We start from the raw sequence: 14,915 nt of genomic DNA, 5'->3' as shown, positions 1-14,915 counted from the left end.
GAAGTAGTGACAAAACGTATTATTTTATCGTGTGCTTCACAAATATACGATCCGCTAGGATTATTAAGTCCGTTTATTACTATCGCAAAGCATTTATTACAAAGATGTTGGTTGTTAAAATTGACGTGGGATGAATCGGTTCCTAACGAAATTTCGCAAATATGGGATAAGTTTATAAATGGATTATCTTTTCTTAGTAGTTTACGAATACCGCGTCACGTTATGTGCATTGATCCAGTGCGAACCGAACTACATATATTTACCGATGCTTCACAGGTCGCGTACGGAGCTTGCGCATACGCTCGTACGATCAATGCAACAGCTGATGTCACAGTGCGCTTGATATGTTCGAAGGGTAAGATCGCGCCGACTAAACCTACAACTATACCTAGATTAGAGTTGTGTGGTGCGTTGTTAGGTGCACGATTATATTATAAGCTTATTGGATCACTGCGTTCAAATTTTGATAAAATTGTATTTTGGACAGATTCAACTATCGTTTTAGGTTGGTTAGGTATGCCTATTAATTTATTAAAACCTTATGTTCAAAATAGGACGGCAGAGATTCACGAGCTGACCAAGGAACATCCATGGCGTCACGTCGCAGGCAAGGATAATCCAGCCGATTTAGTCTCACGCGGGCAAAGTCTAGAAGCGCTTAGCTCCTCATCTTTATGGTGGGAGGGTCCGTTATTTTACATAATGTACATTTTGAATTGCCCGAATTAAAACATTCCAAATTAATTAATTCAGATTTGCCGGAAATTAAATCTACAAATATTTGTTGTCACATAAGTAATAATTTAAACGATAATTTAATTATTTTTTCTCGATTTTCACAATATAATAGACTTAAACGCGCAGCTGCTTATGTATTACGTTTTATTAATAACGCGCGAAATAAAACTAATAAGTGGACAGGTTTATTATCAGTCGAGGAATTAAATCGTGCTGAATTAACGTTAGCAAAGTTGAGTCAACAGGAATCGTTTCCCGATATTTACTATGCGCTTAAAAATAATAAAAATATAACGAATATATCAGGCTACAATCAAATTTCTAAATTAAATGTATTCTTTGACGCAAATAATAATTTAATTCGTGTAGGTGGGCGTATTCAAAATTCGCCAAGTTTTAGTTTTAATAAAAAATTTCCTATTTTAATCGCAGCTAATCATCATTTTTCACTTTTGCTTTTTCGGTTCGAGCATGAACGTTTACTCCACGCCGGGCCGCAGCTTCTACTGTTTACGATCAGAGAGATGTGGTGGCCGGTCGGCGGCAGAAATCTCGCTAGGAAGGTGGTACATTCGTGCATGCGCTGCGCACGACTGCAACCGACTACGGTCGCGCCTATTATGGGGAATCTACCGCAGGAGCGTCTGGACCCAGGTTATCCGTTTATACGTTGTGGTGTCGACTACGCTGGCCCAGTGTTCACGTTGAATCGTAAAGGCAGAGGTGCTAAGTTACAAAAATCGTACATATGCTTATTTATATGTTTTGTTACACGCGCGGTTCACTTGGAACTTGTTAGCGATCTATCGTCGGATTCATATCTATTAGCTTTGAAACGTTTTATATCGCGGCGAGGTAAACCCGTGACTATCTTTTCTGACAATGGGAAGAATTTTGTCGGTCTCATGAATGAGTTCAAAAAATTTTTAGCTACCTGTTCTGATGAAATTAAAGCATATGCAACTTCGCAAAATATTAATTTTAAAATGATACCTTTTTACGCTAGTCATTTCGGGGGATTGTGGGAAGCTGGAGTAAAAAGCTGCAAGCACCATCTCAAACGTGTAGTAGGTAACGCACATCTAACGTTCGAGGAGTTTAGCACAGTATTGACCCAGGTTGAAGCTGTCCTGAACTCCCGTCCTTTGACCCATCTTTCCACAGATCCCAATGATTTCCTTCCACTTAGCCCTGCACATTTCCTGGTTGGTCGTCCGCTGACTGCACCTGTAACGGCTGAGCTGCTATACGACGTGCCTGAGCTTCGTCTCCCGAGGTTCCAGAGGGTGGAACAAATACGCCAGCACTTTTGGAATCGTTGGTCCAAAGAGTATGTCTCCGAGATGCAAACGCGAACCAGATGGCACCAGCACAAGGGGGAGCTCAAGGAGAACACGCTCGTTCTCATTAAGGACGACCGATTGCCGCCGTTGAAGTGGAGCTTGGGGCGCATCCACGCGACATATCCGGGGAAGGATGGAGTAGCACGAGTGGCCGACATTCGTACTGCAGACGGCATCGTGCGTCGGGCGTTCACTAAAATTTGTCCGCTTCCTTCACCAGATAGCTGATTCTTCGCTTCGTGGTCGACAGTTCGTTGGAACCAGCACGTTCCAAGGCCGGGAGCATGTTGCCGCAACAAAATCGTGCGGAACGGAGCGTTGCGACTGCGTCATCGCGTCGTCACGTCGCGGCGCCGTGCGATTGGCCGCGGATTGACCCCACTGTCCTCTACTACTTCGACTCGCCACGCAACCGCTGAGCAGGACACTCCCTCACTAAAAATCAACTGTACCAAACCGCACTCTGTAATTTTAATCAATAAACTTTATACGCGCAAGTTTAATTGTCTTCTTCTTTCGTCGTCAACACTCTACTAAAATTATAAATGCGAAAGTAACTCTGTCTGTCTGTTACTCAATCACGCCTAAACTACTGAACCAATTTGAATGAATGAATGAATGAATGAATGAATGAATGAATGAATGAATGAAAGCTTTATTGTACACACCAAAATAATGAAATAACATAAAGTAAAATATACATCAAATTGCACAATAGGCGACCTTATGGCTACAGAGCCATCTCTTCCAGGTAACCCAACCAAGGAAAACAGTAACAAAGAAAGAATAAAAGTAGGTGGTGCATACCAAAGCAATATATATAATAATAATATAGTAATACTAAGAAAGTAGGAATATAAATAATACATAATTTACGACAATAAAGAAAATAATATATAAAATATGTAATAAAATAAATAAATACAGATAAGAGAAAGAATATATAAAGTCATCACTTAATTAAGGACATGTGGTAATCAAAGAGCATGTTTTTGAAAACATCAATGGATCTAGCTTTGCGTATGGCTATTGGTAATTGATTCCATAGTCTAATAGCTTTGACAGTGAATGAGGTGTTAACAAATTTTGTTTTATGTATAGGTACATTAAGGAGGCAAGTATCGTTCGATCTCAAATTCAACCCATGATTACGAGCGTATTCAAAATTATTTTTTAAATAGGGCGGGGTTCTGGGATCGAATAAAATTCCAAACAATAGATGCAGCACATGAGCATCCCGGCGATATCTGATAGGCAGCCATTTCAGCCTGTGACGATAAGCGGAGACGTGGTCAAACTTGCGCAATCCAAAGATAAAACGGATGCACAAGTTCTGAAATCGCTCAAGCTTGTCAAGCTGGATTCCAGTTAGGTCACAGAAACTGACATCAGCGTAGTCGAGGATGGGAAGAAGGAGTGATTGCGCTAACAAAATTTTGGTCGGAATCGGAAGAAAGTTTCGTAATCGCTTAAGGGAGTGGTATGCCGCAAATAACTTTTTACTAACATGTTTCATGTGCTCATGCCAGGAAAGTGTAGAATCTATATGGACACCTAGGTTTTTAACAGACTGACTGAAAGGGATTTTAGTGTCGTCAACGTAAACAGATGGTAAATTATCCCATACAATTTTAGACATAAACTGCGGACTTCCAATAATAATAGCATGGATATGGAGATATTTTGATACCCGAGAAAGGACATAGGCTACTTTTTACCCCGGGACATAGGATAGGTTTTATCCCGGAAATCCCACGGGAACTATGCGGGTTTTTCTTTGACTGCCTGGGCGAAGCCGGGGGCGGAAAGTTAGTTACTTATAATCGGTATTTTCTTTCGCCACGTTGGCGAGGTTGCGGGGGGAAAGCTTGTCCTTCATACTATTTCAAAACACATCACACCACCATTTAATTATGATCTAAATACCTTAAGCATATCAGCCGCCTCTTTCCTCCTCTGCGCGATGTGCTCGCTCTCATTGAGCAGACTCTCCGCTTGGTCCGACTTGTACAAGTGCGTCACTAACTCCGACTGCAAGTTGTCCTTCACATAGTTCACGAGAAAGTGCATCACCGCCTTGGGCACTGAGTCTTGTATCGACTTACGCACTATGTAGAAGTACGATTTGATCAGTTTCTCTGGAAAATAAAAATAATATCAATATTTTAGGTAGTGTATTCAAGAAGCTTATATCTAATACACTCGAGATTGCACTATGACCATTAACTTGTAACAAGAAAATATGATGTTGAATGACGCCTGTATGTTTTTTTAGGGTAGTATTTAAACGAGTGACTGTAAATTAAAGTTTTAGTTAACAAAAATAATAAATTGGGGTAACAGAATTACTAAGTGAGTGACTGACTGCGAGCGATGAAAAATTAATAGATCAGCAACTAACAAACATTCAATTTGCGTTACATAAAATACAAAATGAGCAGCTTCATAATATTTGAGCGACCTAATATTAATTGTTTGAATGACAAAATTACGTCTTGTATTATATTCATTATTTGGCATATGATTTATTTATACTGAGTGGCATTTTATCTTAATCGAGGTATTTCGAATAGAAAAATCACTTTGAAAAATACTATAATGGACAGAGTAGTTACTATCTGTTCAATTTGTTTTTGAAAGTTTTATCAAATAACTATTTGAACAATTTATTTTAGTGTTTTTAGTCGCTCTAGATGAGCGTAATTTAGTCGCTCACTTAGTAATCTATTCGCTCAACTAGTAATTTAGTCGCTCATATAGTAATGTAATCACACAGTTAGAATTCTAATATATCAAATGGATTAATTACAATCCTCCTTTAGTACGCTCAATCTGTATTTTATTATCAACTAATTTTCATTGCTTGTTTAGTTTATTTGTCGATTACTCAAATTCATACCGCTCAAGTTATTAAATCAGTATCTCATAATCAGTCGCTCACTTTATTTTCAGTCGCTCGTTTTATTATTCCCCGTTTTTTTATACACACCTAACTTGGCAAATTGGTGTGAAAGAGATAAAAAAACATACATGCGTCATTCAACGTCATATTTTCTTGTTACAAGTTAATGGTCATAGTGCAATCTCCAGTGTAGATATAAGCTTCTTGAGTGTATGTAGTCCCGTGGAAGACGTGTTAGTTACGTGTGTACTATACGCGAGGTGTAAGTGCGTATTAGAATTAGTTCAAGTGTAGAACTATGTGGTAGAATGCAATGCTTCCCTTGGCGAAAATTATCATATATAATGGATAATTTATTTCCCATCCAATTATTCCCATGATTAATTTATTTCATATTTAAATAATTATAATGTAATATCATTGCTGATGGAAATTAAGAAGTCACTTCTGACGTTATCCGACTTTTGTAATTCATACCCAAAAACAATTCTTTTCGTGAATAGAGGTGCTGAATGAAAATAGTTACATATTGAAGAAGGAATGAGTATTGTTACATTCTAGGAAATAAGAAGAAAGAAAATTTGAACTAAAGAACATTTAGCTAACAACGTCTATCTACGAACATCCAATTTTGCACTCAATCTAAAAGATAAGGTTAGTCATTTCGCCATCAATCAAATTAATCTACCAATATAATTCATGCCCTAGGTTACATTTTAATTTGAATGAATGAATTAATGAAAAATTATTTATTGTACACCAGGATACATTTTATAAACTTAACAATAAATTTCAACTTTTTCAAAAAGTTCGTCAGTTATAAATTATAATATTCAAATTATAGAGAGCGAACTGACATCAAGAAAAAAACTTACAAGTAAATAGAAAAAGAACCCAAAATAGACAAGCAACAAGCACACAGCAATTCAGATGAAAGGTGGCCGGAAACCTAGTGAAATGAGTAAGCGTTATTTGCACATCGCCTCTATTAGTTCTCACCGACTAAATCACCCATATGATTCAAATGCATCATACTGATCCCGTCTATTGTCTTTTGATTAGCTTTTTGACAAGTTCCATTCTCGCTCCGTCCACCTACCATCACAAAATTTATGTTAAACCCACTGACGTACAATAGACAACTACACTCACAATCGCGTTCAAAAATTGTCCAAAGCTAAACTCTGCCTATTCTTATACAAGGCAGAGTTTTATAATAAACGACTAGCTGGTGCGTTGTGCGCGGGCTGCAAGCAGCCCGCGAGCCCCTTTTGCCCCTGGGTTGAAGCAATAGGGCAGTCATTTGAAAATGCATCAAAATCCCCCGTCAATTTGTTATTATTTGCCAACAGCGATTCCACAGTCAATCGGAAGTGCTTATAAATTCCCAATTCAAATATTTTCTATTTTGAAATGCTGTCGACCTTCGAGGGTGCGTGGTGCGCGGGCTGCAAGCAGCCCGCGAGCCTCTTTTGCCTCTGGGTTGAAGCAATAGGGCAGTCATTTGAAAATGCATTCGAATTTCCTGTCCATTTGTTACATCTGCTAACAGCGATTCTACAGTCAGTCGGTAATGCTTATAAATTCTCCATTCAAGTATTTTCCACTTCGGGAGGCTGCCCACCTTCGAGGGTGCGTGGTGCGCGGGCTGCAAGCAGCCCGCGAAGCATCCCAGGGCAGAATTCCACAGTCAATCGGAAGTGCTTATAAATTTCCCATTCAAATATTTTCTATTCCGGGGGGCTGTCTACCTTCGAGGGTGCGTGGTGCGCGAGCTGCAAGCAGCTCGCGGCTCATCCCAGGGCAGAAATCTTCAGTCATTTGAAAATGCATTTGAATTTCCTGTCCATTTGTTACATCTGCTAACAGCGATTCTACAGTCAGTCGAAACTGTTTATAAATTACTTATTCAAATATTGGTTAAATTCTTGAAACGTGATCCCCGAATTTCATCATTTTGAGGTGTCTAATCGATAGTGGGCAGTGACTTTTCATAATAAACTGTTAAAGAGTTTACTTAACACGCTCGTCGCTTCGCTCCTCGCTACCTATTTGAATATTTACGCCGGCCGCTGACGTGACTTGCTCGCTTCGCTCGCTTGGCTAGTGCGTTAGTTCAAAAGTAACCTAACTCGCTCGTCGCTTCGCTCCTCGCTACTTCTTTGAGTATTTACGCCGGCCGCTGACGTGACTTGCTCGCTTCGCTCGCTTGGCTAGTGCGGTAGTTCGAAAGTTAACCTAACTGGCTCGTCGCTTCGCTCCTCGCTACTTCTTTGAATATTTACGCCGGCCGCTGACGTGACTTGCTCGCTTCGCTCGCTTGGCTAGTGCGGTAGTTCAAAAGTTAACCTAACTGGCTCGTCGCTTCGCTCCTCGCTACTTCTTTGAATATTTACGCAGGCCGCTGACGTGACTTGCTCGCTTCGCTCGCTTGGCTAGTGCGGTAGTTCAAAAGTTAACCTAACTCGCTCGTCGCTTCGCTCCTCGCTACCTATTTGAATATTTACGCCAGCCGCTGCCGTGATTCGCTCGCTTCGCTCGCTTGGCTCGTGCGGTAGTTCAAAAGTTAATAAATATTTTCTACTCCGGGAAGCTGTCGACCTTTGAGGTTGCGCGGTGCGCGGGCAGCAAGCAGCCCGCGGTGCCGTATTTGCCGTTGCTATTCCTATTACCCTTCCTACTATGGAAATTTCCATACAAAATTTTCGAAAAAAAAAATTTCGCTTTTTACCAAAAATTATTATATGCCTGGAAGCGGACTACGTTTTGAAGCATTTTTTACTTCGGCGACCCCGTCCTTAGTGCCACCGGTTCAGAGAGCCGTTGAATTTCGTGATGTATGGAAAATGGAAACCGGGGGTCGGAGAGAAATTCTGAGTATGCAGTTTTGTAAATCTAGTTGATTAGAGCACAAAAGTCAATTTTCAGACCGATCGTAAAGTAACCGGCGCTACCATCTTGCTTTGAAAAAGTGGCCATTTTTGAAAAAAAAAAATGCGTCCAATTTGAAATTTCTCCATTGCCCTGGTAGCGCCCCATCTTCCTGATCATTTTTTAGTTCTACACCCCCCACCTATCTGGCGCCCTTTCGGAGAGCCGTCGAATTTTGCGTTGTATGAAACTCGGAAACCAGCGGTGGAAACTCGATTATGAGTATCACACCTTAATGTGCGGCTCGATTAAAGCCTCTGTGCCAAGTTTCAGCGCGATCGGCCCAGAAATGGCCGTTTTAGAAATTGTATGGCGGCGGCCATTTTTTCCGCCATTTTGAATTTTTTTCACTATCTGTGGTAATTGCTCGAGGTCTACTACACATTTAGTTTGAGCACCCCAGGTGTAGCTGCTACCGTTTGCGCGGGCCGTTGACCGTCTTCGAGAGATGAGGGAAAGTTTAAGATTTCGTATTTTTCTGGATATCCTGGGAGCTGGGTGAGTACGAATGCATCATTGGTGTATTTCTCCGTTGCGCCACCTCGTCTAAATTTACGTTTTTATGTTTGCGCCAAAAATTGAAAAATTCCAAAATCGAGCGTCCCACTATGGCTCCCTGGTAGCGTCCCAGGGTGGTGATCATTTTTAGTTCAGGGACCTCCCACCCAACTCGCACCGTTTCCGCGGGCCGTTGGATTTTCCAATGTATGAAAGTCGGAAACTGGGGCCCGGAGCCACTCGAACGGGGCGCCGATCGATTCGCCGGCTCGAACAGAGCACGTGTGCCAATTTTGAGACGTAAGGATTCATAAACGGTGATTTTGGCAAAGTACGGCGGCCATCTTGTTTTCGCGAAAATCCCCATTTTTCCACCACCCCTGGTAATCGCCACCAGTTCTGAGCATTTTTTGTTCAGACACCCCCCCTCCAGGTATCACCGTTTTTGCGCACCTCCAGGGTTCCACTTGGTTTTCGAAGATGATCGAGATCGCTATATTTTTCCTCTGGTCACTCGGCGCACCTCTACACGATCACGTCGAAATCCCCCCCACTTTCCACGTAGTTTCTGAGAAAAGCGATGTCAGTGAGTCAGTGAGTGAGTGAGTGGTAGTGTAGCTTTATATATATATGATACAATGGACTTTGAACATTAATGCCATGAAATAATATTGTGTTAATTTCAATGAACTTTTCGTACAACGCCGTTCGGACACTTTTTGACGATCTTTAAATAGACGATTGTGAATCTAGTTGTTTATAGTACGTAAATGGTTAAACCACGCCAATTGGGCAATGCAACAGTTTATTTGTCTGGGTTAGGATGATTGGTTATTTTGGATGTGGGTTTGCTGTGGTAAGGAAAATACTTCACTGTATTACTATATGGTAACTTTTAAATGCGAACATTGTACATATTTTAATAAAATCTTACATGCATTGTTATGCAGGTGATCATTATCTGAGGTTGGTTATAAGTTCATTTAATAATGCGAAATAAAATTAAGTTGTGTTGATATTTATTCACTTAAGCATTTAATAACGCCTAATAGATCGTTAATTTAGTTCAAATAATTTTCATCATTATTAAAATTCTCAGTGCAACGAAAACATTTCACATTGTGAGAAGAAACAATTTCATACCGTGAATGCATAGAAATCTAAATAACAAGACACTAGAAGTCGTAAGCGTGCGTGACCTTGTCGCCACTCAGGTGATTTGCACAACACCAGTGCATTCGTCACTGTTCAGTTGCTCTGGAGACGTATGAGTGTATACATGGTGTGTTTCAGCAATTCCCATTGCGGAAATTCTTCCACAAGTTGTAATTATACTTATAAAGGAATAATATTTCATCGGAATATATTTTTTTTTAGAAATAATGCCGTTTTTCCTTAAAATTATAGAATATTTACAAGTATTACGCGCGTCACCATAGTAATCGAAATAACAATGAATGACACAGTCGACCATTCTTATTATCACGTTTGTTCGTATTGGAGCAAAAAGTCTCATATACTTAGGGATGTTATTCTAAAATAAACCGTAAATTCGTGCGTTAGGATACATATTCAAAAGCTTAATTTAATAGATAAGTTAGTTTTCACTAAAATCAAGCTGTCCAATAAAAGGCATAGTTTACTTGTGTGTACTGTTTAGCTTTCGGTTTGAATGTGTTGATTTTGGCGACAGCGGTTTTCATACGAATTATGACATTTTAGCACTTCTATGTGTCTTGTTATTTAGATTTCTATGCGTGAATGTAACAAACAGAAGGCCAATGCATATTCATCACTAAAGATTATAAAGATTTAAGAAATTCTGACGTCAATATTCAAGAAAAAAAGAGTCTTATGGCATATAGTAATAAGGATAAAATTAAAAAAATAATTATTTCTCACCAATAACATCGCAATCATGTTGTTCTCTATCGGAGAGTTTTCGTGAAGTGTGGCTCGGCACTTCGGGCAGCAAATTCACTGGCTTTTGTGGAGTCAGCGCTTTGTTCTCGGGACTTCCGTTCATCTGTGGTTGAGGAAACATTGTTTATTTATAACACTTTATTGTACAAAACAGAGTAAAATACAGTTTCCATTATTTAAAACTTTCATATATTATACGATATTTTGCATCAAAGGTTGTTTTATTTGTTATAAATCTCCTTCCCTGTAAATATTGTACACTCTACCAAGTCATTTCTATAATTCTAACTTGGTATAGAGAAATATGTAAGGTATTATAGTGTTCAATTAATTACATTTATCAGTATAGTAATATTTAAATCTATACTAATATTATAAAGCTGAAGAGTTTGTTTGTTTGAACGCGCTAATCTCAGGAATTACTGATCCGATTTGAAAAATTATTTCGGTGTTAGATAGCCCATTTATCGAGGAAGGAATATAATATATCATCACACTAAGACCAATAGGAGCGAAGCAATGCGGGTAAAACCGCGAGGCACAGCTAGTATTTAATAAGAGTGGCTACATAATTATTATAATGCTAAGTATAATTTTACATGATTATATTTTATTCGTCTCATATATTATAGTAGTTACTTCTTCAGACAAAGGTTATTCTAGTTGATATTGATTTAACGAAATGAGTTGAAATGAAGTTAAAGTGCAATGTCCATACTATCATTATTCGAGCGAAAATAATCGCAAGTCTAAAATGATTCTAAAACTCACCTATTGGCTTGATTTTGGTTTAATTTGATAAATATGGAATCTAATTGCAAAAACTTAATAACGATAAACAATTCCAATTTAATAACTCAAGCCCGGGAACCACAGACACAATAGAAAAATCTATTGTGTCTGGGACCGATCGGGTCGCTTGGGGCTCAATGGGTTAAATAAGTGCAAGCAACGCCGCGGGCTAAACAAGCGCAAAACAATGCAATGTACCTGCGGCGTGTTAGGCGATTCGCGCGACTGCGGCGATCTGTTCTCGTGGCCGTCAGTGATCGCGGGCACTTGCTGAAATGTACCCAAAGTGATGTTAGTTTTGATGTGAGTGAAAAAGTACGCAAAAAAAGACTGGTTGCACTCCGGGAGTGCCGGCAGAAGTGAAAACTTGATTATTAACGTTGAGCATGTTTGATATTTTGGAATGGTATCCGTCTTACGCTTTTTCGATCAGGTCACGTGTCCTGATGCGAGTTTAAGATTTTATAACCATTACAGAAAAAGTGCTCAACGCCGCTAAAGAAGTTTTCACTTCAAACAAAAATCATACTTACAAAAGTTTACAGCAACAGATATACAAATATTACAGCAATTGGTCTAAATGATAAAGAAAGGTTAATCGATGTTCTGTATGCTATATTATTCTGAATTTACAATTGAATAGTCATTTTTTATAAAATAATTGTCTATTTTTCTATACGTTTGATGAAAAATCATGCATCATTTCGCGATAAAATCTATTAGATGCACATTCGAACTCTGTAATGACATGAAAAACATGATTAGAGTGAAAGAGAGCCCAGATGGTACAAAGCGATATCCAAATGGTGTATGTAAAGTTCACACAGAACGCTACAGATTATTACCTGAGAGTAGTTCTCCCATATATTCGCTAGGTATACCAGAGTGGACCCTCTTTCACCCATTTGTCGAAGAAATTGCTATACACAGAAATGGAAAGGCTTTATATATAACTTATATTTCTATATATTTTTATCTTAGTTGCATTTTAAAATAATCAATTGTGATACTATATTAATCAGCCCTCTAAATACGTAAATATCTTAAAATTAGTGCTTGAAATCATATGCTATCATATAATATTGTATAGGCTTCCTAACTTAATTCCTAATCAAATGCAATGCAGTTTAAAGACAAAGTTTATATAAGTACTTATATTTATAACAGCTAATCATATAATTACGCAATGTAATATGTAAGTTATTTAGAGAGACAAGAATCAATAAATCAATCATGCACTCTTTCTATTATGCAGCTGATTAGTAAAAATCTAAAAATAATCACATTATTTGCGACAGTGCCACTAGCAGACAACACTTCTTATATATAATAAATAAATATGATTTGTAACATTGTTGTATATTAATCAGCCAGTAAACGCTCAATTGATAGATATTCAAGAAGTTAAGTAATCAATGCAGCCAAAATGGTTAGTGACAGAGCTGAGTTAAATACTCTATGACTCATACGTTAAAGTTAATATGCACATGCACACTATACAACTGTGAACTTTAGTAAAATCTTTACTCAAACTATTATATCTATACAATATAACTATTCAGTAGCCAAAGCTACAGTTATTTGTAATCCTTCATACAAACTTTAATATGTTACTGCACACTCCTTCAGTAATATTTCTTCCAACCGATACTTTAATAGTTAGCATATACTGCATACACGATTAGTACCTATCCAAACCACCCACAAATCATTAGACCAAGTAAGTAAATAAATAGTTTGGAAAATCCAAAAGTGCACGCCTCAAATTTTTTTTTTAATAATTATTTATTAATTATTATTTTGTTTATTTAATAACAATTAAACCACATCGAATCAGACCCTGAAAAATGAAAGGGTTCTATTCCTGAGCATACTCAAGCGTAAGAGAAAAAAAAAGACTCGATTAGTAAAGTATTTCGGTCGCTATCGTGTTAACAAGAAAATCCTCCGCACATACAGACACACGGACGTCCAAGACAGAACTTTTTTAAACTGTTTTTTAACTAGTTTAAATAACAAAAATGACATCAAAAATATCATGAATGTAAAAAATAGTGTTTTTTCTTAATATGTGTGTGTATGTATTATCTTACAAGTGCAATGTATGATACATAAAGACATTTTAAGTTTGAAAAATCAGATGTTTTGCCCGAAGTGACAGTAGTACCCACCTCAACGCTTCGCTTATGAGGCGTGCAATAACGCTGTGTTAGTAGACCTCCAATCCAACCAACTAACCAGAAAAGCAAACTTCAATAGTAACTTTTAACGGTATTATTTTAACAATGTCGTGTTAGTACTCCAATCCAACCAAACATATAAATAAATAAATAATCATAATACTTTAACAACGGCGTGTACCGGTGAGGGTGCAGGTCTCAGCGGCCTGCGGTCGTCCAACCCGTCCGTGCTCTTCAGCAGACCCGATACAAGTGCGGCCTCGCGGTGGAAGTCCGGGTGCTTCGTGTTTATGTATGCCAGCTCGATCGCCACTAGGTTCTCAACCTGCAAGATTTATTAGTAAAAAGTATTAGTTTGATATTTAGTCTTATAACAATAAAATGCTTTTTAATCCATCAGGCCCCGGAATCACAGACATAATAGAAAATCTATTGTGTCGTGGTCGGATCTGGCCGTTCGGTGCTCAATGGGTTAAATGAGGTTTTTTTTTTAAAGAACAGGAAAAAAACGATCAAGAGCCTGGATTCGTTTTTCAAAAGACACTGGTTCGAATGCATGAAAATTTCTCAAATGTGTTAGTGTTTCAATAGGTTCAAAAAGTGTTGAAGTGTAGTATGCTTCAAAATAAGTGTGATTTTTTTTTTGTGGTGTTTCTCAATGTTAGCCAGAAGGGCTTCTACATTTTAACGCGGACGCGGGGGTGAACTGAAGGTTCACCCTGGTAGCGACATGCGGGCGGGCGTCCCCCCGCCACGGGGATCTCGAACCTCGGCTTGGGCTGTCGCTTGAGTGGAGGAGGCCGAAAGGGCCCTAGTCAGACGGGAATGAGTGTGAAGTCCAGTTTGTTCGTATGTATGTACGCCACCGGGTGCCGCAGTGCGCACAGACACACACATCGCGCTCACCATAGAGTTGGTGGCGGGCAGGCGCGTGCGCAGCAGCTGCGTGACCACGTCCACGATGCGCTGGTGCAGCCGCGGGAACCGCAGCATCTCCTGCTGCACCTCCGTGCCGCAGTGCGCACAGACACACACATCGCGCTCACCATAGAGTTGGTGGCGGGCAGGCGCGTGCGCAGCAGCTGCGTGACCACGTCCACGATGCGCTGGTGCAGCCGCGGGAACCGCAGCATCTCCTGCTGCACCTCCGTGCCGCAGTGCGCACAGACACACACATCGCGCTCACCATAGAGTTGGTGGCGGGCAGGCGCGTGCGCAGCAGCTGCGTGACCACGTCCACGATGCGCTGGTGCAGCCGCGGGAACCGCAGCATCTCCTGCTGCACCTCCGTGCCGCAGTGCGCACAGACACACACATCGCGCTCACCATAGAGTTGGTGGCGGGCAGGCGCGTGCGCAGCAGCTGCGTGACCACGTCCACGATGCGCTGGTGCAGCCGCGGGAACCGCAGCATCTCCTGCTGCACCTCCGTGCCGCAGTGCTGCACGATGCGCTGCATCTCCTCGTGCACCTGAACACGTTTATATCATCATCATCATCATCAGCCCATATACGTTCCCACTGCTGGGACGCGGGTCTCCCATGAGGGTACAGGCCATAATCCACCACGCTGGCCAAGTGCGTGTTGGCGGATGACACATGTCGTCGA

At 40.0% G+C, this 14,915-nt stretch overlaps 1 protein-coding gene across 1 annotated transcript in view; it reads right to left on the bottom strand.

Moving 5' to 3' along the window:
* Positions 1 to 14,915, bottom strand: part of Drp1 (dynamin related protein 1) — a 28,165-nt gene that overhangs the window by 4,938 nt on the left and 8,312 nt on the right. Inside the window, exons 10-15 of the mRNA XM_090109771.1 lie at positions 14,634 to 14,777; positions 13,471 to 13,632; positions 11,326 to 11,397; positions 10,315 to 10,438; positions 5,983 to 6,078; positions 4,008 to 4,219 (exon numbers count right to left, since the gene is read on the bottom strand). Coding sequence (XP_089965897.1) covers positions 4,008 to 4,219; positions 5,983 to 6,078; positions 10,315 to 10,438; positions 11,326 to 11,397; positions 13,471 to 13,632; positions 14,634 to 14,777 — 810 coding nt within the window. The remainder of the gene's footprint in view (positions 1 to 4,007; positions 4,220 to 5,982; positions 6,079 to 10,314; positions 10,439 to 11,325; positions 11,398 to 13,470; positions 13,633 to 14,633; positions 14,778 to 14,915) is intronic.

The sequence above is a fragment of the Colias eurytheme genome, chromosome 15, assembly GCF_061535395.1.
Source record: "Colias eurytheme isolate Ceu_HAF_F1 chromosome 15, ilColEury1 Martin Lab GWU primary, whole genome shotgun sequence".
Classification (NCBI taxonomy): Eukaryota; Metazoa; Arthropoda; class Insecta; order Lepidoptera; family Pieridae; genus Colias; species Colias eurytheme.
The sequence above is the reverse complement of the archived record's forward strand: the minus strand, read 5'-3'. Positions and strand labels throughout refer to the sequence as shown.